The sequence below is a fragment of the Olea europaea genome, chromosome 10 (genome assembly GCF_002742605.1).
Source record: "Olea europaea var. sylvestris chromosome 10, O_europaea_v1, whole genome shotgun sequence".
Taxonomy (NCBI): domain Eukaryota; kingdom Viridiplantae; phylum Streptophyta; class Magnoliopsida; order Lamiales; family Oleaceae; genus Olea; species Olea europaea.
In genome coordinates, this window is record NC_036246.1 from 13,333,840 (window position 1) to 13,359,460 (window position 25,621).

The 25,621-nt window shown below is 32.0% G+C and overlaps 1 protein-coding gene across 1 annotated transcript; it reads left to right on the forward strand.

The window, feature by feature from the left end:
- Positions 1-7,211: 7,211 nt before the first annotated feature.
- Positions 7,212-15,828, forward strand: LOC111400307 (V-type proton ATPase subunit a3-like). The gene is made up of 18 exons (XM_023027724.1): positions 7,212-7,533; positions 8,380-8,424; positions 9,341-9,463; positions 9,652-9,759; positions 9,905-10,015; positions 10,106-10,279; positions 10,665-10,802; positions 11,098-11,184; positions 11,250-11,396; positions 11,490-11,638; positions 12,140-12,293; positions 12,853-13,013; positions 13,098-13,304; positions 13,481-13,664; positions 13,759-13,842; positions 14,176-14,375; positions 15,135-15,194; positions 15,426-15,828. The coding sequence occupies exons 1-18, from the start codon at positions 7,420-7,422 to the stop codon at positions 15,628-15,630; spliced, it is 2,451 nt and encodes an 816-aa protein (XP_022883492.1). The 5' UTR covers positions 7,212-7,419; the 3' UTR covers positions 15,631-15,828.
- Positions 15,829-25,621: the final 9,793 nt, after the last annotated feature.

Sequence of the window (25,621 nt, forward strand, 5' to 3'; positions counted from 1 at the left end):
CGTGCCCAATGTTCGACCCCCATATCTGATAGATATTCCCATGCACTTTCTGATTTATGTTCTATTTCGCCCATGAACTTTGTAAACTCTTCAAAGCTGTAAGCTTCTGCAGCTCTCCTAAACAATGCAACGATGCCACTGCCCCGGTACCTAGTCTTCAGATTGCCCTGAATGTGGTACATGCAATAACCATGACGTGCTTCTGGAAAAACTTCGGCTATACCATTTATTATTGACTGCCCCCGGTCAGTCACAAATGCAAGGTTCTCGATGTTCCCAATTACTTCTCTCAACTTCATGAAGAACCAACGCATTGCTAGATCATTCTCTCCATCGACAATGCCAAATGCAAGAGGGTAAATTTGGATGTTGAAATCTTGACATGTAGCGATATTGACATCTTGACAAGTAGCAATAATCAACTTTCCTTCATATCTAGCTCTTAGGGTTGTACCATCAACTAGAATTAGAGGTCGCATAGCATTTCGAAAACCTCTAATGCATTGTCCAAGAGCCATAAAAAAATACTTTAAGCGATTCTGCCCATCGGTTTCAATAAAAAACGTCGAGTCAGAATTAGTTCTCACCATGTTGTGGCAATACCTGGCCAATTTGGCATAACTCTCCTCTGTCGAACCCATTAAATCTTCCAATGCACATTCTTTAGCCTTCCAGGCCTTTTGGTAACTCATAACCACCCCATACTCTCGACGGATGTTGTTGATGATATCTGTAGGTCTGTAAACCGTCCATGGATCCTGAAACTTGTGCATTATCTGTCGACCAATAAACCATGATCGAGCTTGCCTGTGATCATTTTGACGAATACCCACTTCACAAGTATATTCCCGAACATACTTACGAACAACAAAGAACTCATTTGTGTCCATCTTTGTTGCACTCAAATGCCAACTGCAATTGTTGTCCACACAAATAATTGTGTATATAGACTTATTTGATTTTTTTACCTTAAACTCAAAATTATGTTTCATTACAATTCGGTGCGCGGCTTCTTGCAAATCTCTTTTCGTGTCAAACAATTGATCGACATGTAAATCTTCATCATCAGGAACTACACGCGAACAATTAGAAGACCGTGTACTCGGCCCAGCATGTGAGCTCCCACCAGACTCATGTCTCTGTCTGGATAAAGCAATCAAATCCTGATTTGTAAATGGCCTTTCATCCTCGTTGTCTTGAACTTCCTCGTAAATCCTTCGTGTAACGGTGACATCATGGTGAGTAGCAACTGCCCCAGGAATAACCACATCATCCTCCCGAGCAATCTCAACAGTATCCCAAAAATCATTCTCATTACGATCCTCTCCATCAAAAACTTCGTGTTCACCCTCGATGACATTTTTCTTCAACAAACTTACGCAAATAGGAGTCGTCTTTCGACCTTGGTTCAATTGAATTAGATGCTTTATTTGCGCTTCAGAAGTAACTTTCAAAGGTGGAATCGAAATTGTTGAATGCTTTTGAAATAAAAATCCCAATTCCATATCGTACTGAGAGGAATCGACGTTAAGCATGTTTTGTATTTCACTGTACATTTCTGTAAACGAAGTATTTTTTGTTATCGAAATAGCAACAACCCCTTCTCCTTCACTCGTCCATTTACATTCCCATTGACCATTTTCTTTCCTTTGAAATTCGCCGAAATAACAGATTGGGACACACGCTTTTGCCATATCTGCATTACGAATTAAAAATATCAGAATAAATTATCAGAAAAAAAATTATCAGAATCGAGGGGCGGGGGAGTCTGCAAACGGGCGGTCGGGACGGTCCGGACCGTCGGCAACGGGCGGTCCGGACCGTCGTTAAATCCGGCGTTCCGGCGTCTGATCGGTGCCGACCTGAACTTTGGCTCTAATATTATTTTTTCTACCATTTACAAAAAATATACGACTTCAATAAAAATAAAATTAAATACTACGAAAAAATACTTACCGAATTGAAGTGCTGAAATTTAACTAAATTTTTCTGTTGAGGTTGATAACTGATAAGTTTATGAAATTTTGAGGTTAAAGTGGATGAAAAATGGAAGAGTTTTTATCGTTTTAGAGTAAACTGAAGAAAAGACTGACTTCGTTTTCAAATTTCAATTGAGCCTTGTTTGGATTTTTATTTGTAATTTAAGGATATTTTTGTCTTTTTACCATATTTCTATTTTTGTAATTATATAATCATTTAAGGGCGTTTTTGTCTTTTATACAAGAAATGACTATTGTGGTGAATGTTAGATTTTTATGGTTAAAATGGAAAATGGTTGGTTTGACAAAGCTATACTTAAAAGTACCCCCACTAATTTGCCCAAACTCCAAGTGCACGGTAACATTTTCTGACTCTTTCCCCACGACAAGAAATTAAAAATTTTCTTTTAATCTGCCCTAGTTTTGAATTTTTTTTTATCTCTTTCCTAAAACCCACATTTTCTTGGACCCTCAAATTTGCAACAAAAACTTTCTTGATCATGTGATTTTTCTGTTTAATATTGGAGATTTTTCTGTTTAGGGCTTGTTTGAGCCACATTATTCCAAAAAAATACATTCTTAAACAGTGATTTGACATCATTTCACCCACACATTTTTCAACAAAATAATATTACACGCAGATCAAAAACTTTTCCTTATTTATTAACTAAACATTTTCCATCAATACACTATTCAAGAATGCATTATTACCAAAATAATGTGGCTCAAACACCCCATTAATATTAAATATTTTGATTATGTGAATGTTGAATATTGGTAATATTTGTGATGGATTTTTGAAATCTTAATTTCTGTCAATTAGCTAAACAATTAGTGATGATTTTCTGGTGTCTACCAATTTGTAAAAATTAGTAGTTATTTTCTCATCAATTAGCAGTGTCAAACGTCAATGAAGAGATTCTTTAAAAGGAAATATTTTGTAGAAAATATTGATAAGGAGATATCGAATAAAATTGATTTTGATGCTGCACAACTGGCTACAAATCCTAAAATAAGAAAGGAGATTATTATTTTATTAGTATTGTCATTATGTCATTTTTAGCATTGTCATAATATCATTAAATTCATAATCGAAAAATTCAACCTTGAATAATTTTTGCCCGCACTGGACAAAATTCCTAACTTCGTTCCTGCATCAAACATTAAGATGACATATGCACAAACACGTAATGCAAGTAATTTAACTCATGTAGTGCAAGCATAAAATGAATACCGATAAACTAAAATCCATCTCACAGCCACTTCGTTTATGCAACAAATGGTGCAAAAGAATTACTAATTTCTATCATATATCAACAAGCATAGTTATCGATAGACGGAATATCTAAACATGATACTAGAAACTTGATTATACAGTACGAATTCTTGATCACATAACAACCACTTTTCCTATGTGGTCTATGAATTTGAAATTTGAGATTATATTTTTTTGTATGAGATTTATATAAAATAAAAAAAATTATTTCCTTTTCCTAAACTCTAACATCAGATCAATGAAATTAATTTAAGTAAATAATATATTTTAAATATTTTAAATAGTGCCTAATTGAGTATTCCAACATTGTAAAAATAAACAAAAATTCTTAATAGCAATCTTCTTTTTAATATTTTTGTTCAATGAATATAAATTTAATAATTTTTAATGTTAGTCGTTATTACGTAGATACAAATGAAGTTCTTATTCGATTTGTGTTAGGGTCGTTCTGCAACTTAAAAAATTGCTTAGCATGCATGCATAAGTTGCATTTTATTAGTATCTATTGTGGATAATTTTTCGTTTTAGCAAGATTTGTAGAAGAGATAAACTTATGAATATAATTAATAAAAATATATAATTTTGGGTAAAAATAAGAGTGGGAAAAAAATTATGTAAATGATTTAGTAAAAAACTTGATTGGATGTTAATTTATGGGGGATGCATGAATGAGATCGAAAAAAATATAATTCAGATGAAATTGACATAGTAATTGAACAAACAAATTATACCGTTTGTATTATATTATGTAACACTTTATACACTCATTTGTTAATTATTTTTTATTCTCCAAATTTTCGATTAAGTGTCTTTTGGTCTAGTTTAACTATTCTAACGGCACGGAATTTATTTATTTATTTATTTTTTTTTAGCAAAAGTTATTTTTTGTTATCATATATAAAATGTGAAAAATATGGTATTGTAAAGTAATAGGGTTAGGTGAGGTAAGATTACAAGGAGCAGGATCAGAGCCGGTTCCAATGGCCTTGGGCCTCAACATATAGGGGGCCTCAAAAAAATAAAAATAAAAAATAAAAATCAAAGTTCAAAAATACTATGTTTTGTACAAAATTTATGGAATCCTTACATTAAATATTTGCTTGAAGATGTAGTAGTGCAAATAGAAGAAAAGTTGTCCCACAACCCAGTAATGAGATTTTTTTTTTTTTTATTTGGTGTAATTATTCAAGGGTATTTTTTACTTTGTAGATTTGATTGCTTCTTTAGAATTTTTATTTCTTTTTAATGTAGAAATTTTAGGTAATAAATGATAGTCACCACTCACATGCCTCACGGGTTTTCAGAAGGCTATAGTTCTATTTCTTAAATGCGAAATTTGATTCTTGAACAAATTAAATGGTGAGTGAGTGTCATCAACTTAATGTTCTTTATCACAAGAAATTGTATTTGAATCGACCATCACTGATGCTAACGGAAACAGTCACATATACATCCTGACAAGATATTAATTCACATCTTACTATGTCATGATAATATTAACTAAAAATAATAGATTGAAGGTTAAATATGTTTAAAATACTAGATCCTAAAATTAAATCCCAAACCGGAATTTGTAGCTGATGTAAATTTAAATTGTCTCATTCTAGTCCTTCCGTAAATAGAATTTAGTTCAAAAAAAAAAAAAAAATGTATGATGAACGTACACATTCATTGCATGCTAATCCAAATACAGAAAAATATTACTACGTTGAAAACATTTGTGTTGAACCATATTAATCTTCTAAAGCGATCGATACACATATTGTTTGACTAAATATTGTCAAGATTTTCACTATATCACTAGGTATGTTTCAATATAATTTAGGGATTTTGGATGTGGAATATGAAAGGACGATAATTTAGGGATTTTGTTCTTTAATTTGACATAATAAGGGCGTGTTTGTTGAAGTAATCTTAGCTAGGTAATGAATAACTGATTATTAGTTTACTTTTTCACATTTCTTTTTACTATATAAAAACAATATGTATGGTTAAAAAATGTTGAAATCACAAATATTTATTAAAAAGTAGGTGTGTAGCATAATTTTCTTTTGACGTTAAAGAGATTACTAAGCTGGTAAAAAAATTTAGTTAGGGACCTCATAACATTTCTTTCCCTTGAGCCTCAAAATTTTTAGGGAGGGACGAGATTTCAGAGGATAGGATTAGGGGAGATAGAATTAAGGCGAATTATGGAGTATTATTCAAATGCAACGTTTAGTGCTATAATGTATTGGAAGATCGTGCAATAAAAAATGAAAAAATTATGACTATATATAATCCTACTTATAAGAAATATATTAAACTTATTAAAAGAAATTTACATCTAGTAATTTGTATGTAAATATATTTTTTAGGAGGATCTCCAATTCTAAAGTGAATTGTTTTTAGGAAAAAAAAAAAATTACTACATAAACTAAAATGACAATTTTTGGAAAAGTTTCGAAGAAGGATCCTTTCCTTTTTTCGGAAGAAAATGAGGATTTGAACAAAATTGATGAAACAGAAGAAATTTGAGTGAATGGAAAGAAAAGCACAGGATGACGTGACAAGAAAAAAGTAGACTTTGTAAAGAAATTCATCTAAATGTGGAGGATTGATCATACGGGGTGAATCAACAACATTTCTTATTTTTTTCCTATCCTATTTATTATTTTCCCTCTCTTATCAACTTACATTAGAAATGAAATTTCAGTTGTAGACAAAATTCAATAGAGATGAAATTTGAACTTAGTTGTCCATTTATTGGACATCAACATTACATAGATCGAAAGTTTTTCAATTTACGTGCCATCTAGATAACAAATTTTTTTTCGATTTACATGCCACCTAGATATCAATTCACATAATGAAGAAGATGCACTTATAATTGAATTTTTAACATAAAAGTTAATTTTATCTTATAAGTAGCTTTTTTATTTACAAGTGAATTTTTAAGTTATAAGTAGTATTTTCACTTGTAAGCAATATTTTTTTGAATATAAGTGATTATAAGTACTTTTTTACTCATAAGTAAATTTTATAGTTACAAGTAATTTTAGTGAGTTTTTTTAGATATAAGTTGTTATAGGCAATTTTTACATAAACTGAATCAATATCTTATAAATTTAGAGCTTGTTGGGGAGATACATTTTCAAGTTGAAAACTGATTTTTTTAAATTTTATTTTAAAAATATTTGGTTAAAAAGTTAGAAAAAATTATGAATTATATAAAATGTGGGGTTGAAAATGATTTTTTTTAAAAAAAAAATCTCTCCAAAACAAGCTTATATGTAATATTTTGTGCATTAGAGAATATTTTAGGTATTTAGTATTTTAACCACAAGCAATTTTTTTTACATGGAAATTAATTATTGTATCATAAATGATTTTTTTAAATTTTTAAGTGATTTTATTAATTATAAATAATTTTGTCACTCATAAGTGAATCTTTAAATTATAAAGTAGGGTTTTTTTTACTTATATCTATTTTTTTTTTACTCATATAAAAATTCGTACAATATTTTCTCTGTTTTTCATCACTTAAAATTACAAGTAATAAATATTATAGCTTAATTCACTTTATTGGCCGACTTAATTTAATACAAAATTGTTATAGAAGGATTTACAACTAGGATAAAAGTATTTCAGTATTATCAATATAAAAACCCTATCGAGATAATTTTATCTTATGTCGCGTAATACAGTATACCAAACATATTATTTTTTGTAAATTTCCCTAAAAGATAAGGTAAATTATCAAAATGAAAAAGAATTGAAAGTAAATAACTAATATAAAACAAACTTATAAATTAGGTGACATCTAGGGAAATTTTGCTACTATCTTGCCCCGTCAAATTAGACCGTTAAATGGCCATTTCGAAATTTTAACATGGACAAATACGACACCGTTGGGCTTTCGCTTGTAATTTTTAAAAGGTACGCAAGGAATTGAAACTTCACCATACGGTCGGTCGCTTGGGAGTAAAGAAATAAAAAAATGAATATAAAAAGCTCTGGACTCTGAACGCGGAATCACTTTTCCAATTTCCCTCCGATAAGTCAACTTACATCGGAGAGGATTCAAAATCAAGCGCATTTCGTGATTAATTTAGGTTTCTATTCTTTTTTGTTGAAATTGGGTAATTATTGTAAAGTTTGGCGGACGAAGGTAGTTGGCCGTCAATGGATCTGCTACGATCGGAGCCGATGCAGTTGGTGCAGTTGATTATTCCATTTGAATCAGCGCATAGAACGATTTCCTATCTCGGTGATCTTGGCCTCTTTCAATTCAATGACGTATGCTATATTTTTTTCATATCTGAATCTCTATATGAGCAATTCTGATTATAAAACATCAATTCATAATGTATACACATACACCTATTAAGTTCATTTTGGAAATGTTATTCTTAATGATTTCGAATTCTCTGTTGTTCATTTTTGCTTTTACTGAGAATTGCTAATTGTTGTCGATTCACTGATCTCTATCGGTTTTTGAAGGATTAAAAAACTGCTGCTTCATTTTTTTTCTGGCATTTCCTTATGACATGTTTGACGTATCATATTAGTTCAGTGTTTTGCTTTTTGTTTAAATTTTGAGAAATTTTCTGGGAATTGAAGAGTTTCAAATATCTGAAAGTGTCAAAATTAATTTAAGTTGCAACCTGTTGATTATGATATTATTAAAAATAATTAGTCGGCTAATATATAAATTCTTATGTTTTGGGGTATATGATTTTGCTAGGCATAAAACTTAAATAGGGATGGTTATAGACTAAGCGAGCTGCTACAGAATCAAAGACAGTTAATTGTCTTGATTTATTAATTGGGGATGTTTTTCTGTGCTGATCTTGTGTCGATATTGAAATTAATTTCTCATAAAGGTTTACCAATGTCATTTCTTCTGTTGTTTTTCTTTGCATTCTTGGTCAACACTTGTGATGAAACAATGCATTTTTCATTATTTTCCTGACCTTATTTTAAAGGGTTCTGTAACGTATATGATGGGTATTGGCCATGTTTTTGTTGAGTTCCATGCTTAGGATTAGTTGTTGCACTGGCTGTAAATTCTTGTTCATTTACAAGTGCACTATACATGTGATGCTCAACTTTTGTATAGTAACTTATTTGTTTCTTTGTCAGCTAAATGCAGAAAAGAGCCCATTCCAAAGAACATATGCTGCACAGGTTTGTTTAGTTTCATCTTTCTCCTCGTGCATGCTAATGGCAAATTCTTTGAAAACTGTAATTTTTGTACAATTAGAGATATATTTTAATTTTGATGTGTAGTAAACTGTCATCTTGCTTTAAATTTAATGGAGTCTTGGTGGAATGTTTTACTGAGTTATTTGCTTCCTCAGTACCTTCAGTACTTGTACTTTATTTAAATTACAATGCTAGACAAATTGTAGTAGACACACATATACCATCGTTCATTGCCAAAATTTGGCTTCTTGTAGAAGAGGATTATACTCAATAATAGACTCGGCTGATCATGCATGGTGCAATCTCTTTACTGACCCCCAAATCGGTCCATCTTATTCCAAATGCATAATGGTGTTAGTTTATGAGCTCCAAATTTGAGATTTTTCCTTTCTGAGAAGCTTCATTTGGGTACTTGTTGAATGTGCAAGAATCTACTAAGGAAGCTTCTTGTACTGCATGTTGTTCTTAACTAAACCCTGGTCCTGGGAGTTAAATCCTGCTATGTATCTGGAGTAATTTTGTGCTAATGTCCTCATTGCTTGGAATCAACTACGGGCTTTTATACCACAGTTGATTGCTTCCCCATGTGATCTTGCCTTAACAAATGTAAGCGTCCTCGTAATTTGTCTTGTAACAGCTGATAAAATTGTCAGGTTAGTATCTTGTAGCTGATCTTGATGTTGACATGATCAAAAGAGTGATATCGATCTTTGTCTTCAGAGTTTTAAGAAACAAAAATCTTTCTTGTCAACTCCAAACCTTTTATCTCAATACTCTGATGTCTTTAGTTTTGAACATTTACCAATTCTGATTAAGACCTCGCCATAGGACATTCTGGTTTTTAATTACATGTTCTAATTTACTAGTAACAAGAAAAAATTCACATTACTCTGTGCAGATCAAAAGATGCGGGGAGATGGCACGCAAGCTACGGTTTTTCCTCGATCAAATGATAAAGGCAGGTTTATCGCCCTCATCAAGGTCTTCAGCTGGCCCCTATGTCAATTTGGATGAATTGGAGGTTATCTCAACTCTTTGCTTTAAAGGTTTTTCGTAGTATGTGATTTCTAATGTACAATATATATGTATATGCAACCGTGTGAGTGTATCCCTATCATTTAATAGTATAATCTTGTAAGTTTTCTGCTCTTTATGCTGTGTACACTTTTGGACTGATGAGAGTTTTACAACAAATACACATTTGGACAGGTGAAACTTGGAGAACTTGAAGTAGAGCTGGTTGAGATGAATGCAAACAATGAAAAGCTGCAACGATCGTATAATGAACTTCTAGAATATAAGCTTGTTCTACAGAAAGTAATGTCAATCTCCTTTTTTAGCTTTCCAGCTGTAAAAGTTTACATTTATTCTGCATGAACCTTTGTGCTTCTCAATTTATGTAGTTGGATAACAGCTCTTACCAATCTCTAATATGAATAAGATTATGTATTTCTTGATTCAGGCCAGTCAGTTTTTCCATTCAGCTCAAAACAGTGCTGCAGCTCAACACAAAGAATTTGAATCACATATCCTTGGCGAGGGATCAGTTGATCGTCCCCTGTTACTTGAGCAAGTACTATTAAATGGATCATGATTATCTTTTCCACTCCAGTCGATATTCTTCATTAATGTTTGTTTAATATATTGCTTATGATATTGGTAGGAAATGTCAACAGATCCCTCAAATCAAGTGAAGCTGGGATTTGTTAGTGGACTTGTTGGTAGAGAAAAATCTATGGCTTTTGAAAGAATTCTGTTTAGAGCAACCAGGGGAAATGTGTTTCTTAGACAAGTGGTAATGGAAGATCCAGTGATTGATCCGGTGTCAGGAGATAAGGTAATAATAGATGTTCGTTCACTAATTCTGAATTCTGGAGTTACACAATGATGGAACTTTTGTTATCTTATCATGCATGCTTCTTTTGAAAATAGAATTATCGAAGTTCAGAATCAATTATCTTCTTTTCGGTTTGTGTTGGCTTGTTGCTGATGCATAATAAGGTGTATTGTGTGTGCATCTAAACCAATCTTCGCCTCCTGCCTAAAAGAAATAAAATTAGAAAAAAGGAGTAAAAAGAAGTCGTGTTTCGCCACTGCATTTCTTGGTTATTTTGCAACCTTGTTTGTTGCACAGTATATGTACTTTTGTTTACACTTCAGTTAGTTTCATCAATCAAATGTTCACTCTCTTATACAAGGAAATGATAAATGATGACTTTCAGGTTGAGAAAAATGTTTTCGTTGTGTTCTATTCTGGAGAGAGAGCAAAGAGCAAAATATTGAAAATATGTGATGCATTTGGAGCAAATCGATATCCATTTACAGATGATCAGGGCAAACAATACCAGATGATAACAGAGGTATATAACGAAATCTTGACTATTTGAAAATGCCAGTCATCAGTCTTTGGCTATGATATCTTTGTTTTCCAGGCTGCGCTTAAGAGTTAACAACAGTTCTGCTGTAATATTCCTTTTTTCTTTATTCAGATTAATGAATACTATTGCTATCATATAATCTCTTTTTGGCTTGTAAATCATGGTTAACTTTTATTGTTTGTTAAATGCACAAGCTGTCAAGTACAATTACAGGTAATAATTTCTTATTTCATTACAAATGTTGCTTTATCTGAGATTTGTATTGTTGTGTTCGTAGGTTTTAGGGAAGCTTTCAGAATTGAAGGCCACTATAATCCTCAACTTCACTATGAATCAAAAATTTATATACTTCTCCAGGGAGGAAGTCAGTCTCTCTCTCTCTCTCTCTCTCATGAGGAATTGATGAGTGTTATTTGCATGATAAATTAATATTTAATCACTGAAATGAAACTCTTACAAATTGTAAAGGTGAAGAAGGAAAAATCTATTTACCACACTTTAAATATGCTCAGTCTTGATGTGACGAAAAAGTGCCTAGTGGGAGAAGGCTGGTGTCCTGTCTTTGCAAGAGACCAGGTATAACCACCATTCTGTTTATTAATTTTCTGTGCGATGCCAATAGGTGTTATTCAAAATTTAGGGTTGTAATCTTTGAGCATGGTTTTGCAGATTCAAAATGTACTACAACGAGCAACTATGGATAGCAATTCACAAGTTGGAGCTATATTCCAAGTTTTGCAGACCAAGGAATCACCTCCAACGTACTTCCGTACCAATAAATTCACTTCTGCCATCCAAGAAATTGTTGATGCTTATGGGTGAGTAAAAGTGAATATCATTCAATGAATGTGTAATAGATAGTGAGACATCAACCACATAAGAAACTAAAGTTAAGAATTAAAAATATTCTATGCTTAGCCCGAGAAATTTATTATCACAATTTTATTGCCTAAATTGTTAAAAGAAGGGTTCTAATTGGACAAAAATGTAAATATCTATGATCAAAATTGTCTTCGAGAAAGCTTGTGTAGCCTTAACCTGAAGAGACTCAAGAAGATAACTTCTATGCCATAGACTTATCCAAGATTGCAAATTGGTGCTCAAAATTATGTTCCTTGTACTTGGTTATGGGTGTTAAGAGTGCATTATTCGTCTTAATGTTGGTTCTTTTTAAATCTAATCTAGAATGTGGACATGGAAAAATATTTGACACAATTCCTTTCTGAAATCAAATCATTGCACATTGATTGTGACTTTATTGGTATTCTTGTCAATTCAAAGGTTCCATCAATTTACGAAATTGATTTCAATTACTACAGCGTGGCCAAGTACCAGGAAGCGAATCCTGGCGTTTTCACCATTATTACCTTTCCATTCCTATTTGCCGTTATGTTTGGAGATTGGGGCCATGGCATATGCTTGTTTCTTGCAACACTGTATTTCATATTCCGGGAAAAGAAACTATCCAGACAGGTTACACCTTGCTTATCCATGTGTTTTTGGCTTATCGTTCATCTCTAGTTCAAACACTTGGTGTCTGCCTCATCTTTTACATTATTCATGACGCGAATCATCTGTGGCTGAAGATGTCCTAATTAGCAAGATATACTCTGATGTACCACTACTGACAGTATCTTCCATTTATTCAAGTAGGATCTGAAGTATGGGCCTTATTTGTAGAATGCCTTCCAATGTCGGTTATTAACCTATCCTGTGCTACGAAATAAAATATCGACTGGCACTGGCAATTTTTGGAAGTTCTAATCTGAGATAATTAAATAGAAAAAACTCTTAGGGTCCTATACTTCATTATCCATCTTCTGGTTATTTTTCAGATAGATTCTAATATCATATGTTTTCATGGTTGTTTTCTTTAAATGTTACAGAATATTTCTTTTGACAGGAAAAAGAATTTAAATGCAAATTGTCTAGAACATTATGAAAACACCTGCTTCATGTCATTTATGTCTTTAATCTATTTTGAACATTTTTTATGCGATTGTTTATTTCAATTTGATTCTGTCGAGAACAGAAGCTTGGGGATATTATGGAGATGACATTTGGTGGTCGTTATGTGATCATGATGATGGCACTGTTCTCAATATACACTGGACTTATATACAACGAATTCTTTTCTGTGCCATTTGAACTATTTGGAAGCTCCGCTTATGGTTGCAGAGATTCAACCTGCAGGTATTGAATTTGTACTTCAAATTTGTTACATCACCTTTCCTCATTCAGTACAATTCTCAAAATAATCTCATTACTCTATCATAGGGATGATTCGACAGTGGGATTAATTAAGGTTCGTGACACCTATCCATTTGGTGTTGATCCCAAGTGGCATGGTTCTCGCAGTGAATTGCCATTCCTCAACTCTTTGAAGATGAAAATGTCAATTCTCTTGGGCGTTGCCCAGATGAATCTTGGGATCGTCCTGAGTTATTATAATGCAAAGTTTTTTGGAAATGACTTGAATATATGGTAAGGTTTAGATTGTGTTGTGGAACTTTTTCATGTAAGCAGATGTTACTCAGTTGGCACAATTGTTTACTACATCTGTTGTATGGAAAAATCATTGTTCCCAAATGTTTTTTTAATATCTAATATCATCAGTATCAAGTGATCCACTAAGTGTCTTTACTTATGCACTACTTCAGGTATCAATTTTTACCCCAGATGATATTTTTGAACAGCTTGTTTGGTTACCTTTCACTTCTCATAATTGTTAAGTGGTGCACTGGTTCTCAAGCTGATCTGTACCATGTAATGATATACATGTTCCTGAGCCCAACTGATGATTTGGGTGAGAACCAGCTTTTTTTTGGCCAGAGGTTCCTCCAGGTTAGATATTTTGTTTTTCTGTGCGAATTGAAGACTATTTCTGCTTATCCTGTTTTACATTCTGTACTCAGCATTTTGCCCTATCCTTTGGCAGATTGTGTTACTATTACTGGCGCTAGTTGCTGTACCGTGGATGCTGTTTCCAAAGCCATTTCTTTTGAAGAAGCAACACGAGGAAGTATGGTTAGAATTTAGAGTATGTTTGGCTAAGCTTAAAAGGTCATAAGTAAGTAAGTTCGTTCTAGAAGAAATACTTTTTTATTGGTGAAAGATTGACAAATAAGTTACTATTTTGCTACTAAGATAAGAGTTACTTTAAAGATAAGTAACTGCTTTTACTTAAAAGAGTAAGAAAAAGTAACATGTCCAAATATATTTGGAACAAAAAGTGACTTAAAAATAACCATTATTTTAAGCTTTGCCAAACATGCTGACTTAAATTGCACTTATTAGCCATCCTTTAAAAATATTGCATCACTTCCTTATCAATTACCATTTGATGCCCTTACAGAGACATCGAGGTCAATCCTATGCACCACTCCAGTACACAGATGATGGTAACTCTTTTGAATTAGAGATTGACCATGGTTCACATGGACATGAGGAATTTGAGTTCAGCGAAGTTTTTGTGCATCAACTTATACATACTATAGAGTTTGTTCTTGGAGCGGTTTCTAATACAGCTTCATATCTACGGTTGTGGGCCCTCAGGTTTGTATCTAACAATTGCAAATTCTCTTCTGTGTCTACCATGCTAAGTGCTGGTATAAGTGTGTGTGCATACGTTAGATGTGTGCATACGTCATATTTTCTTTTGTTTCTTAGGTTCATTTTGTGGATTTTTTGTTCTACAACCCTTGCTTCTTTATAAATGGGGCAAAATATTTGGCCATATAAAATCATAATACGATTCAATAGTGTTGTATTAGGAAAAATCTTGTGAGAACTCAGCTCCTTCACTACTATAATCAGTCTCATTTCAACAATCTGTTGGATGTGCCGGATAAATGATGATTAAGCTGCTAATGAAGAGAGTGCAAAGATTTAGTCTTGATTGTCTAAAAGTGAAAAAGTCGTTTGAAAGTTTTTAAACGTTTGGAAAGAAACTTCTGATATCCTTGGGGCAAAATTAAATGAATTTGGTTTTCCTGTTGGTTTTATATGAACTTGGAGCCCGGAAATCTTTCTTCTCCAATTGATCTTTTCCAATTTTTGAAGTCTTTACATTTATTTATCTATTTTTAAGATGATCTTCCTTCACATAATCTTCCATCCTGTTGATAGGTCTACTTGAAGCTGTACCTTTTTCGCTCAATAGATTTTTCCCCCCTCCCGTGCAATAACTATTTGTAGAGCTGCATGAAATATTTGCATTTTTTGCTGTATTTCTATCATCAGTGTGTTGTTCCCTAAACGTACATTTTATCTGCTTCCTTCCTTCTTCATTGGTTTTCTTTCAATCTTATGCAGTCTCGCACATTCGGAATTATCTAGTGTATTCTATGAGAAGGTTTTACTTCTTGCATGGGGGTAAGTGTTTGTTCCCTTCTCTTGGTTTGCCTTGCTAGACAATATAGAAATGCTTAGAACAAAAACGAAAAATTTTGCTGTGACTCCGCCAAATATGCCAATCATGTGTTAGGTAAAGTAAATTAGAGGGAGTATTAGACAATATTTAGAAAGAACAAAAAGCTAAGATCTTGTTTATTATATAGTTGAGTACGGAACTTGCACTAAGTGCATTTTGTGGCGTCACTGCAGGTTCAACAATGTCATTATCCTCATCATTGGCATAGTTGTATTTATATTTGCAACTGTTGGCGTGCTTCTCGTGATGGAAACACTGAGTGCTTTCCTGCACGCTTTGCGGCTTCATTGGGTCGAGTTTCAGAACAAGTTTTACCAGGGAGATGGTTACAAATTTTCTCCATTCTCGTTTGCGTTGATTAGTGATGATGAAGAGTAAATCAGTTGTTTAAACAGAAAACTTGAAAACATTTTGGTTTCGTTGAAGTTTGGCAGTTTGATTCTTTCACACGGATCGAGGTTTTAGGATTTACCACGTATGAACATTTACACAAGTTTGGAAGAGATGATTTTCCTCTCCAAAGCACCGCCTTTGAGGTGCCGATTCTTATCCTTAGATATTGGCTGTTACTTCAAATATTTTCTCTTATAAGATGTTGTATGGTTTTTCAAAATAAATAAAGGAACATGGAATAAAAAATTGAAATCTGAGGCCAAAACATTGTACTATGCGACCGCATAAGCCACAATGGCATGTGGTTGCATGGTCATATGTAGGGCCTTTAGGCCCTGCTATTGAATGAACTATGCGGTCGCATAGGCCAATGACCGTTTTGGTTTGAATTTCAGTAGTTTTTCACCTTGTTATGGTGCCTATTCATGGAGTCTTGTTTAGGCCTATATATAGGTGATTAAGCCCTTGTTTGACACCCATTTCTCTCTCTTCTTTTCGACAACACATGCTTCAATAAAATAATATTACACAAAAAAACAAAAATTTTCTTATTTCTTAACCACATATTCTTTATTAATTAACTATTTCATGCATTTTTACTAAAAAATGAGGAACAAATGGGGGGTAATATTCATTACAATACACCTTGAAAAACATATTTTGATTGAAAATCATTCTACAAAAGAATCAAAGTTCCCATCATATTCATATTCTGTGTGTCCTCAAAGTTTGGAGGATTATACTAGTGTAATTAAGTGTTGAATCCTTGACAAGGCTTAATTATTCCTACAAACCATTTGCCGAAAACCTTATAATCAATAAATTTCAATCCGAGAGGAGGAAAATACCGTTTGAAGACAACGATTACGTGTTCTGGCCTTCTTTATCTTCATTTTCATCTTCTTGTTATTTCTATATTGTTTTTTTCTCCATTCCTCATTCTGAAGACACATTTCCCACAAACTCAAACGATATTCCTGCTCAATAGAGAATGAAATTACTAAATGAATCAAGATCTTGTTCGACCAGATCGCTTTGACGACACAAACTTCACGAGATTGCAAGATAAATTAAAATGTCTACCAACGACGCTGAAAATATACATATAATTGATCCGGAATTGGTGTTGCTACTAGAACCAACAAATGGAGAAACCAAAACCATAAAACCCGAAAGACAAAAGCGCTAAGATGATGAACTCATATGCCGTGGCCATATACTCAATGCATTGTCCGATCGATTGTATGATCTTTACACTAACTTATCCTCGGAAAAAAAAATCTGGAACACTTCGGAAAGTAAGTACAAGGCCGAAGAAAAAGGTACCAAGAAATTTTTTATTTCAAAATACTTTGATTTTAAGTTTCTTGATAACATTCCCCTCATTTTCCAAGTACATGAGTTGCAAGTCCTTGTCAATAAGTTGAAGGCAATCAAGATTGAGATCCTGAAAACTTTCCAAGTGGGAGCGATTATTGCAAAACTCCCAAGGACTTGACAGGGATGTCAAAAGAAAATTATGCATAGTTCCGAATATTACTCTTTGGAACAATTGCAGAAATATCTTTGCATTGAAGAAGAATTTAGGGCAAGAGATAAGAATGAAGATTCTTATGAAAGCAATTCAAAGGTCAATGCCATGGAAAAGTCAATGCTATGGAAAAGACCGAGCCTTCTAACAAATCTAACAAAAGAAAGCTTTCAAGAAACTTAAACAAGTTTAAGAAGAAGACTAAAGGTGGTTGTTTCCTATATGGAAAATCTGAACATTATGCAAAGGAATGTCCACACCGAAAAAGAAACAACTCCAAAAGAAATGTGAACTCCATCAGGGAAGACAACATTGTGGCCGCTGTAAGCGATATTAATGCTATCAAGGGAAATATTCCTGGTTGGTGGTATGATGCATATACAACCATATATGTGTCATATGATAATCGTTGTTCAAAATTTATCATGAAGTTGTTGGAGATCAAAAGATTCAAATGGGTAACGAAGTCCGCTCCGCTCCAGGTGGTTGGAAAAGGAAATGTAGAGATCATATTCACTTCCGACAAGATCGTTAACTTGACCAATGTGTTGTATGTTCCCGACATGAATAGAAATTTGGTTAGTTGTAATCTCTTAGGGAAATCGGGCATCAAATGTGTTTATGAATCCGATAAACTTGTATTATCCCTAAATGAAAAATTTGTTGAAAAATGCTATTTTTGTGAAGGAATTATCAAGTTATGTATCATCGACAACATTAATAATAATAATAATGTTGATTTTGCTCATATTGTTGATTCATTTACTTTGTGGCATAGTCATATGCAAGGCCTAAAGGCCTTGTTGTTGAATGAACTATACGGTCGTATAGGTTTGGCCTATGCAACCGCATAGAACAACAAACTAGCCGTTAAATGACCATTTTGGCTTGAATTTTGGTGGCTTTTCATCTTGTTTTGGTGCCAATTCATGGAGCCTTGTTTAGGCCTATATATAGGTGATTAATATTCATTACAATACACCTTGGAAAACATCTTTTGATTGAAAAATCATTCCACAAAAGAATCAAAGTTCCCATTATATTCATATTCTTTGAGTTCTCAAAGTTTGGAGAATTACACTAAGTGATTAAGTGTTAAATCCTTGAAAAGGCTTAATTACTCCTGCAAATCATTTGCCGAAAAACCCTATAGTCACTAAATTTCAATTTGAGAGAGGACAAATATCGTTTGAGAACAACGATTACATGTTGGCCCTTCTTTATTTCCATTTTCATCTTCTTGTTATTTATATATTGATTCTTCTCTATTCTTCTTTTGAAGACAAATTTCCAAAATAAGATATTTTCACCGTTTATTGTTATATCATATATGAACACTATAATGTACAAAATCCTATTTTTGGCCACAAATTATTTATTGAGAAATTTTCATAAATGTCATTAAATTTGAAAATGCACAAATTTTTTTCATTTGCACTAAAGATGTAAAAAAATGTCACTTTTTGGTGTGAAATGTTCATATTACTCTTAGTGACACCTTTTTAGGAGCATTTAATGATTGATTTGAAAGTCATTAATGCTGTGATGTGATGATTTATTTTGTATATTATAAATATTAGAGATATGATTATTATATTGGATAGTATGAATTTTGGTTTAAAAAAAATAAAGAATTTGAAAAAAAAAAAAAAAAACATAACTTCTTACCATTTACAAACCCTAACTTCTTATCCCTCTTCTTCATTTCATCATCAAGAAGACATTATTATTAGATTTATCATCCATTTTTCAGAGGTTGGCTATTAGAAATTATTTATATTTTCATCTTATAACTTAATATTTTAAATGTTAAATAAAACATAGTCATATTTATATGAAATTTTTGAAACTCTTATTCATTGATTTGTTTGATTATTGATATATTTTTTAAGGAAAAAGATACCAACATTCTTTAAAAAATGCGAAGAATTCCATAATTAATGAAGTATTGAGTTGTTCCTTATTTATTTTTAGGAAGATGCTGTGATGTTGCAGTCGAGAATTGATTATCACCATTAATATTTTGAATAATTTCTTCCAAGGAACCAAATACATGTTTTCAAGCTTCCCGACAATTTTGATAGTTCAACTATCGATTTGACATTTCAAAACCATCATATTAGACATCTCAACTATCGAACTCTACATTTAGAAAATATTGGGATAGATAATTTAATTGTCGGGATTCAACCATTCATTTTACCTTTTGTTATTGGTTGGATTTAAATGTCGACATATTAATTGTGCAAAGTTTTTACCATTGTAATATCAACTTTTCAGATATTAGTAATCATTTAAGATTCATCGTGTCGCATGGGGGGAAAGTTTGTTTATGTGAATGGCGAATGGAAATGGAGAGTAGACAAAATCACTTTTCATTTTAGTTCCGACAAGTATTACCCTATGCACTCGCTATGATAGAGTTGGTTATAACCGGATCACGTATTTCAACCCCTATTCTAACATAACTCACGTAAATAGGCTTGATGTCTAAAAGTAGTTGAAATTGTATTTTGAATGTTCCCCCCGATAGCGTTGTACATTATGAAGTTATATTATCATTTTCATTTTATTATTGTTTGTATACATTAGTCGTATTTAAGTTCACAAGCAAAATAATCACATAGACAAAAATTGCATACCATTCGACAGAAGAATGCTATCATTCTTGGCAAATGGTTGCAAAGTAGAAAATCTGACTACAAAAAAATATGTATAAGGGACATGTTCCCGAACACATTTTCAACTTGTATTACTATTAGCATTTTGCCTCAGTTTGGCCCGCATTCTCATTCTCATTCTTTTTCTCTCTCTTATTTTCAACCGCACAATTTTTTATAAAATAATATTATATGCAAATAAAAAACTTTTCATTCTTTTTCAACTACACATTTTTCAAAAAAAACTATTTCAACCATTAAAGTTTGGAAAGAATGGGGGCCAATCGGGGGCTTTATTATCATTTGCAAACATTGCATAACATCGTGACAGTTAAACTATCAGTCCCAACAAAAGGTTTCTGTCATTCTCAACTGTTGGTTGCGAGCAAAAAATGTAACCACAAATAAAATGCATAAGGGATAAATTGTTGCAGAAATTTTGGTAAAGACGTTGTCATATTTATCCCTGACAAAACTATATTACATAACTCAACAATTTTTTTCGTACTAATTGAACAATCCAACAAGTATGAAAAACTAGAAATGATAAAATGTGTAACCAAATGTGGATGCAACCACCAAATCATGTTTATAACCACATTTTTGGAGGGAAGTGAAATGAGGTCATTTAGTACACAAATCAATTCTAATATAGTATTAACAAATTTTGTCACACTATTTCTTTACTATCTTTCTCCTTTCCTTGGTGTATGAGTCGTAGTAGATACTGGAGGAAATCGAATGTGTGTCAATCACTGTTTCTTTGTGTTAACAACATCGTTACTTTTGATGGGTATGGTGGCCGCCTCCATCACGCTACAAGTTAAGGAACTTTCTTGTTGTCTGGGTATGACATTTCAAGCTCTATGACTCCTCCATCTATTTGAAAACAACATTTACAACACTAACTAACATGAGTTCATCATTTTTAGTTTGCAAATTATGGAATGAGATGAGAGTATTTAAAATTTTGAATTCCTCATAACTAATGTACATACCGTTCACCCCTTGGTTCCCACTAAGCAATGGACCCTCATGATTATCCGAGCACGGGTTGATGCCTCTATCTAATTAAAAACAATAATTACAATAATAATGGACATGAATTCAATATTTCTAGTTTGCATACTACGAAATGAGACGTGTGTATTTAAAATTTTGAATTCTTCAAATGTTAATGTGAGACACGTATAAGAAAGAAAAAAAACTATAATGTTCAAGAAATATTGCATTTAATAGTCGACAATGACAGTTCATATCGAAGGATGACTCGTCTGTCGAGAAGAACTTAAATGAACTGTCGGGAACGACAATTTATCGCGACAGATGGGTCATATAATCGATCTTTCGATAAGTTCTCGTGTACCGAAAATTCATAACTATACAAGCTTTCATTGTGACAAATTAAACAGTTCACCTAGAAGATTTAGCATCCATGTCTAACCTAGAAAAATATAATAAATAAGGTAAGTAGGAATGATAAGTATAATAAAACAATCAGTTTCTATAAATCAAATAAATTCAGCGAAATATGAAGTAGAAATTTGATAGAACTTGAAATATTTGTTTAGAACAATATATAAAAATATCATATATAGCACCCAAAAAAAATCTAGAAAAAATCAAAATCCCAAAAAAATGGAGAAATCTAAATTACATGTAAATGTACACTCCAAACAAAGCTGAGCCCAAAACAGAGAACAAGCTAACTCACGGTCTAGACGTAAGGAACTCAAAATTGATGGTGCAATCTAAGAGAGACAAAAAAATGAACATTAGTAAAAAACTTGAAATAAAACTTTCAATTGAAAAAAAAATGCACATATTCAAAATCTTACCTAAGATATTCTTCTTCCTTCTATATTGACGTAATAAACGGGATCCTAACGCAAGAATTTACACTCCATATAGTTTTCAAAGAATCAAGAGGGAAACATAAAAATGAAGAAATGAGAATTGAGAAAATTTGCAAAGAAACGTACTAGAGAGAGAAAAATGAATGAGTTAATAGTTAATAAATTTTACTATTTCTTTTATATATATGAGGGACTTTGAAGTACAATTGTAAGGTGATTGATTGTCAAATTTTCTCCACTTTTTGTACAACTTTTTATGTTGTCAACTCAAGGACATGTAGGGTATTTAAATTTTGTGGGAGGGCAAAAGTGTCCAAAAATAACAATCTTGCAAAGATATAAAAAAAGAAAAAAGTGACATATTTGAAAATGCAAAGCCAAAAGTTGACATGTAGTGTAATTTCCTCTTATAGATTTTATTTTAGTGGAAACAATCTTGCTCTTGTTGGAGTTTACTAGCCTCGAGCAAAACCAACATTTAGGTACCCTCGTTGTTGGCCCGGGTTGGTGACATGTCGTCATCAAGCACATCACTGTGACAGTGTTATTGATGTTTTATAAGTTTCTTGTTATCACAACAAAGCAATAATTTTGGGACTTTACTAGCCAAGATTGTGCATATGAACAAGCAAAAGAGACCCTTGATTTCTTGCTATTTTGAAGATCAAAATTCAACACCTAAAACCTCGAGTGTTATGTAATAAAAGAGCTTTTACGTGCGGAAAAAAAAAAAACGTATTTAGGAAATGGTTTATTTTGACAACTATTATTAACAAGAATAATGTTATACGACAGTTCTTCAATTAATTTGTATAGAAGTCTAGAAGTATATTTTTCTGAAAGGAGTCTACATAAGTTGCAAAAAAATTAGCAGTGGATTTGAAATACGTCCAATTTTCAGAACTTTTCCAAGAATTGCTATTTTTTGGAATAAAATGTCGCAGATATAATTTTTCATTCATTTCTTCAACATAATATTTTATTTATATTTGCACATTTGAGTTGAAAAGAGAACATTAGTCCTTATACATTTATGCCTCCTTGCGTAATTCATGTTGGAGAGACAATTCTCTAAACTCTCGTTTGTTTCCTCAAAATGTTTGTATGTGAGATCGAAATTAATCGTTGTGTTATTTACCTAGTATTTGTTTATCTTGTAATCATGACGTTCAAATAATTATAATTCACTATTAAAAATACATGAACCTTGAGTGAATATCAATCCATGGAGATTGAAGGTGTCAACATCTCAAGTTCAGTTATGGTCACCTCATGGATGACGCATGGACCTATGTCGGCAATTAAGAGTATGTTTGTCTTCTATTTTGGGGGAAATTATAGAGTTTTGAACAGTATTTTTAGGAGAATGTGTGGTTAAAATATAAATAATTTTTATTGGTTTATATATAGAATATTTTATTGTACGAATGTGTGGTGGTGGATGTTATTGTGGCAAACAATTTAATATGTTAAAAGAAGACAAATAGGAGCTAAAAGCTCCATGTCCTAATCAGTCAAAGTTAGGTGGCACAAAAGCACAAACGTGTGCCTAAAATGTTTATTGAATTTTCTACAACATAAATTGGTTGTTTCATATTTACCATAAAGAAAAATAGTTTTATGTAGAATTAATTTTGAGCTTGTTTTATTGTTTGTCTCGATAAGATATCGAATACATGAAAAAAAAAATATGTGCAATCATCTTATCTTGACTTTTTGAATCGAAAATTCCTGAATTGGAATTCTGATGCAAATAGAAACAAATGGTCAAATGAGAGCAAGAATTTTCATGATTATTTTGAACTTTTTTTTTTAGTAGAAGAAAAGTTTACAAGTAGTGTTCGATCAAATACGTATTAATAAATATTCGACTCATTGGTCCGAGTTATCAATTAAAAAATGTCTAAGCTACATCTTTTAATTTTGTACAAGTTGCAGTCTAACTTACTTCCATTTTTATGTGTGAGTTTCGAGATTATTGCCATTCATAGATTTGAGATCTACATCTATGAACTGAAATGTTCGAATAATTAGCTTGCAATAAATTGTTAGAATCAATAGGTCTTCAAAATGTTCAGTTGAACAATTGAAACCTTTCTTATTAAATAATCATAATACTTCAGAAAATCAAAATTATCGATCGAGAACAATGTCATCCTTTTTGTTCATTAAGATCTCAAATTGCATAATTGACTCATTTCATACTAATAATAAACGGGGAGAATCCTCTAATAGTATGAATTCCTACTTCTCAACGATCTTTTGCAATCAAGACTATTTGCTGAGTCTCGTGAAACCATTTTATAGAAGCTCATCGATTTCTTCTTTCTATAAAATAAATCAACTTCGATTCTTGAATAATCACTTGTAACACAAAATTCCCCTTTTCTATGAAAACGACACGTATCTATAATTATGATTTTACCTATTGACAATTCATCACCATCATATACATTCACAATAAAATATTTTCTTTGTACGTCGATAAAAAAATAATTTGAGGGAAAGCTATTAAATTAACAATCAAGTCGCATGTATCTAACATATTCATACATAATCATTTTTTAGAAAGTGGTGACGATACGTATAAGTGTATAACTTGTACAAATCTTTCCTTTTTCCAAGTCCATACTGTCCATTTGTGTCTAGAAGTATTTACCTGATCGTAGAAATTTTTTGAACATGTTCACGAAAATATTGTTTGATCAAATTACCACAAGTACATGGTTCGTTAACAAGTAGTAGAATGAATTTTGAATCCAAGTATCGTACTCACATAGATTGTACTAGTTCAAATTCGAATTAACTTAGCCTTAACCAAAACCTTAAAAATTAGTGATTTTTCTCTTACTAAATTATGATCTAATAATCTACTTATAAGTGCAAGGCCTAAACTAACTAAACTAAATACAAGATTAATAAAAATATGATGATTAAAAATGTACTAGGATCCCGAATTCCCTTATATCAATTTCCTTTAACTTCGAAACTCATAAATTTGATTATACGATTCAATTATGAAGAGCAATATTCCAAAATTATTTAACAATCTCTAACAATCTCTATTGAGTATAATTAATTAATTAAACCTATTTTAACTATATTTCTATCACGGATGCAAACATATTAAAATGAATTGAAGATTTATGAATATTTAAAGATCATGTAAGTATAACGGTATATTTTCATCACCTATCAGACTCTACGACAATTGACACCATGTCTAACTTATTTTTCATTTTTTGAGGGTAAAACAAACTACAATATTCATATAATTAGTGATCAAATAATTGTAAAGAAAAGTAAATTCATGTCAATCATTCCAAATTTGAAAACGTACTTTGAATGTCAAAAATAAATAAAATCACAAGTTAAAGGTTCATGCTATAAGTTTCATCCTAATCTTAGGACAAAACAATCTAGCCTAACATAATGTTGAAATTAAATACCTAAAAGTGGAACGACATCATCAAAAATTGATGGAATGTGATTAATATCCAAATTTCTTGCAAAATTGTTGGTGAATTATTAAAGAAGAATTTTGAATTATTTTCTTTATAGTTGCTGCATGTGTTGGCTTCTCTTCTCTGAGTGTTCTACCACCTCCTATGCACATATATTCTGTTTTATATCTTATTTTATTTTCCCCACAACGACCCCTTTTTTTCCTTCTGCGTGTATATATATAATCCCACGGTCTCCAATGTGTCGTAGGACGTTTAACATAGGACAAATAGTTAATTTTATATAAAACGCACTTATCAGAACACTTCTAACATAGGACAAATAATTAATTTTAAAAGAACTTATTCTCAACATCTTTCAAATATGAATCTATCTAATTTAGAAAGGGAAAAAATGCATTAGTATCTCAATTGCAACTCAAAAGTGTGTTTGATTCATATTCCACATTGTAAGAAATATTTACT

Bases quoted from the DNA above. Each gene is read 5' to 3' on its own strand.
- LOC111400307 (XM_023027724.1), top strand. From the start codon at position 7,420: ATGGATCTGCTACGATCGGAGCCGATGCAGTTGGTGCAGTTGATTATT. The intron at 13,014-13,097 runs GTATTGAATTTG...ACTCTATCATAG, and splicing joins TGCAGAGATTCAACCTGCAG to GGATGATTCGACAGTGGGAT. The intron at 13,305-13,480 runs GTAAGGTTTAGA...GCACTACTTCAG, and splicing joins GGAAATGACTTGAATATATG to GTATCAATTTTTACCCCAGA.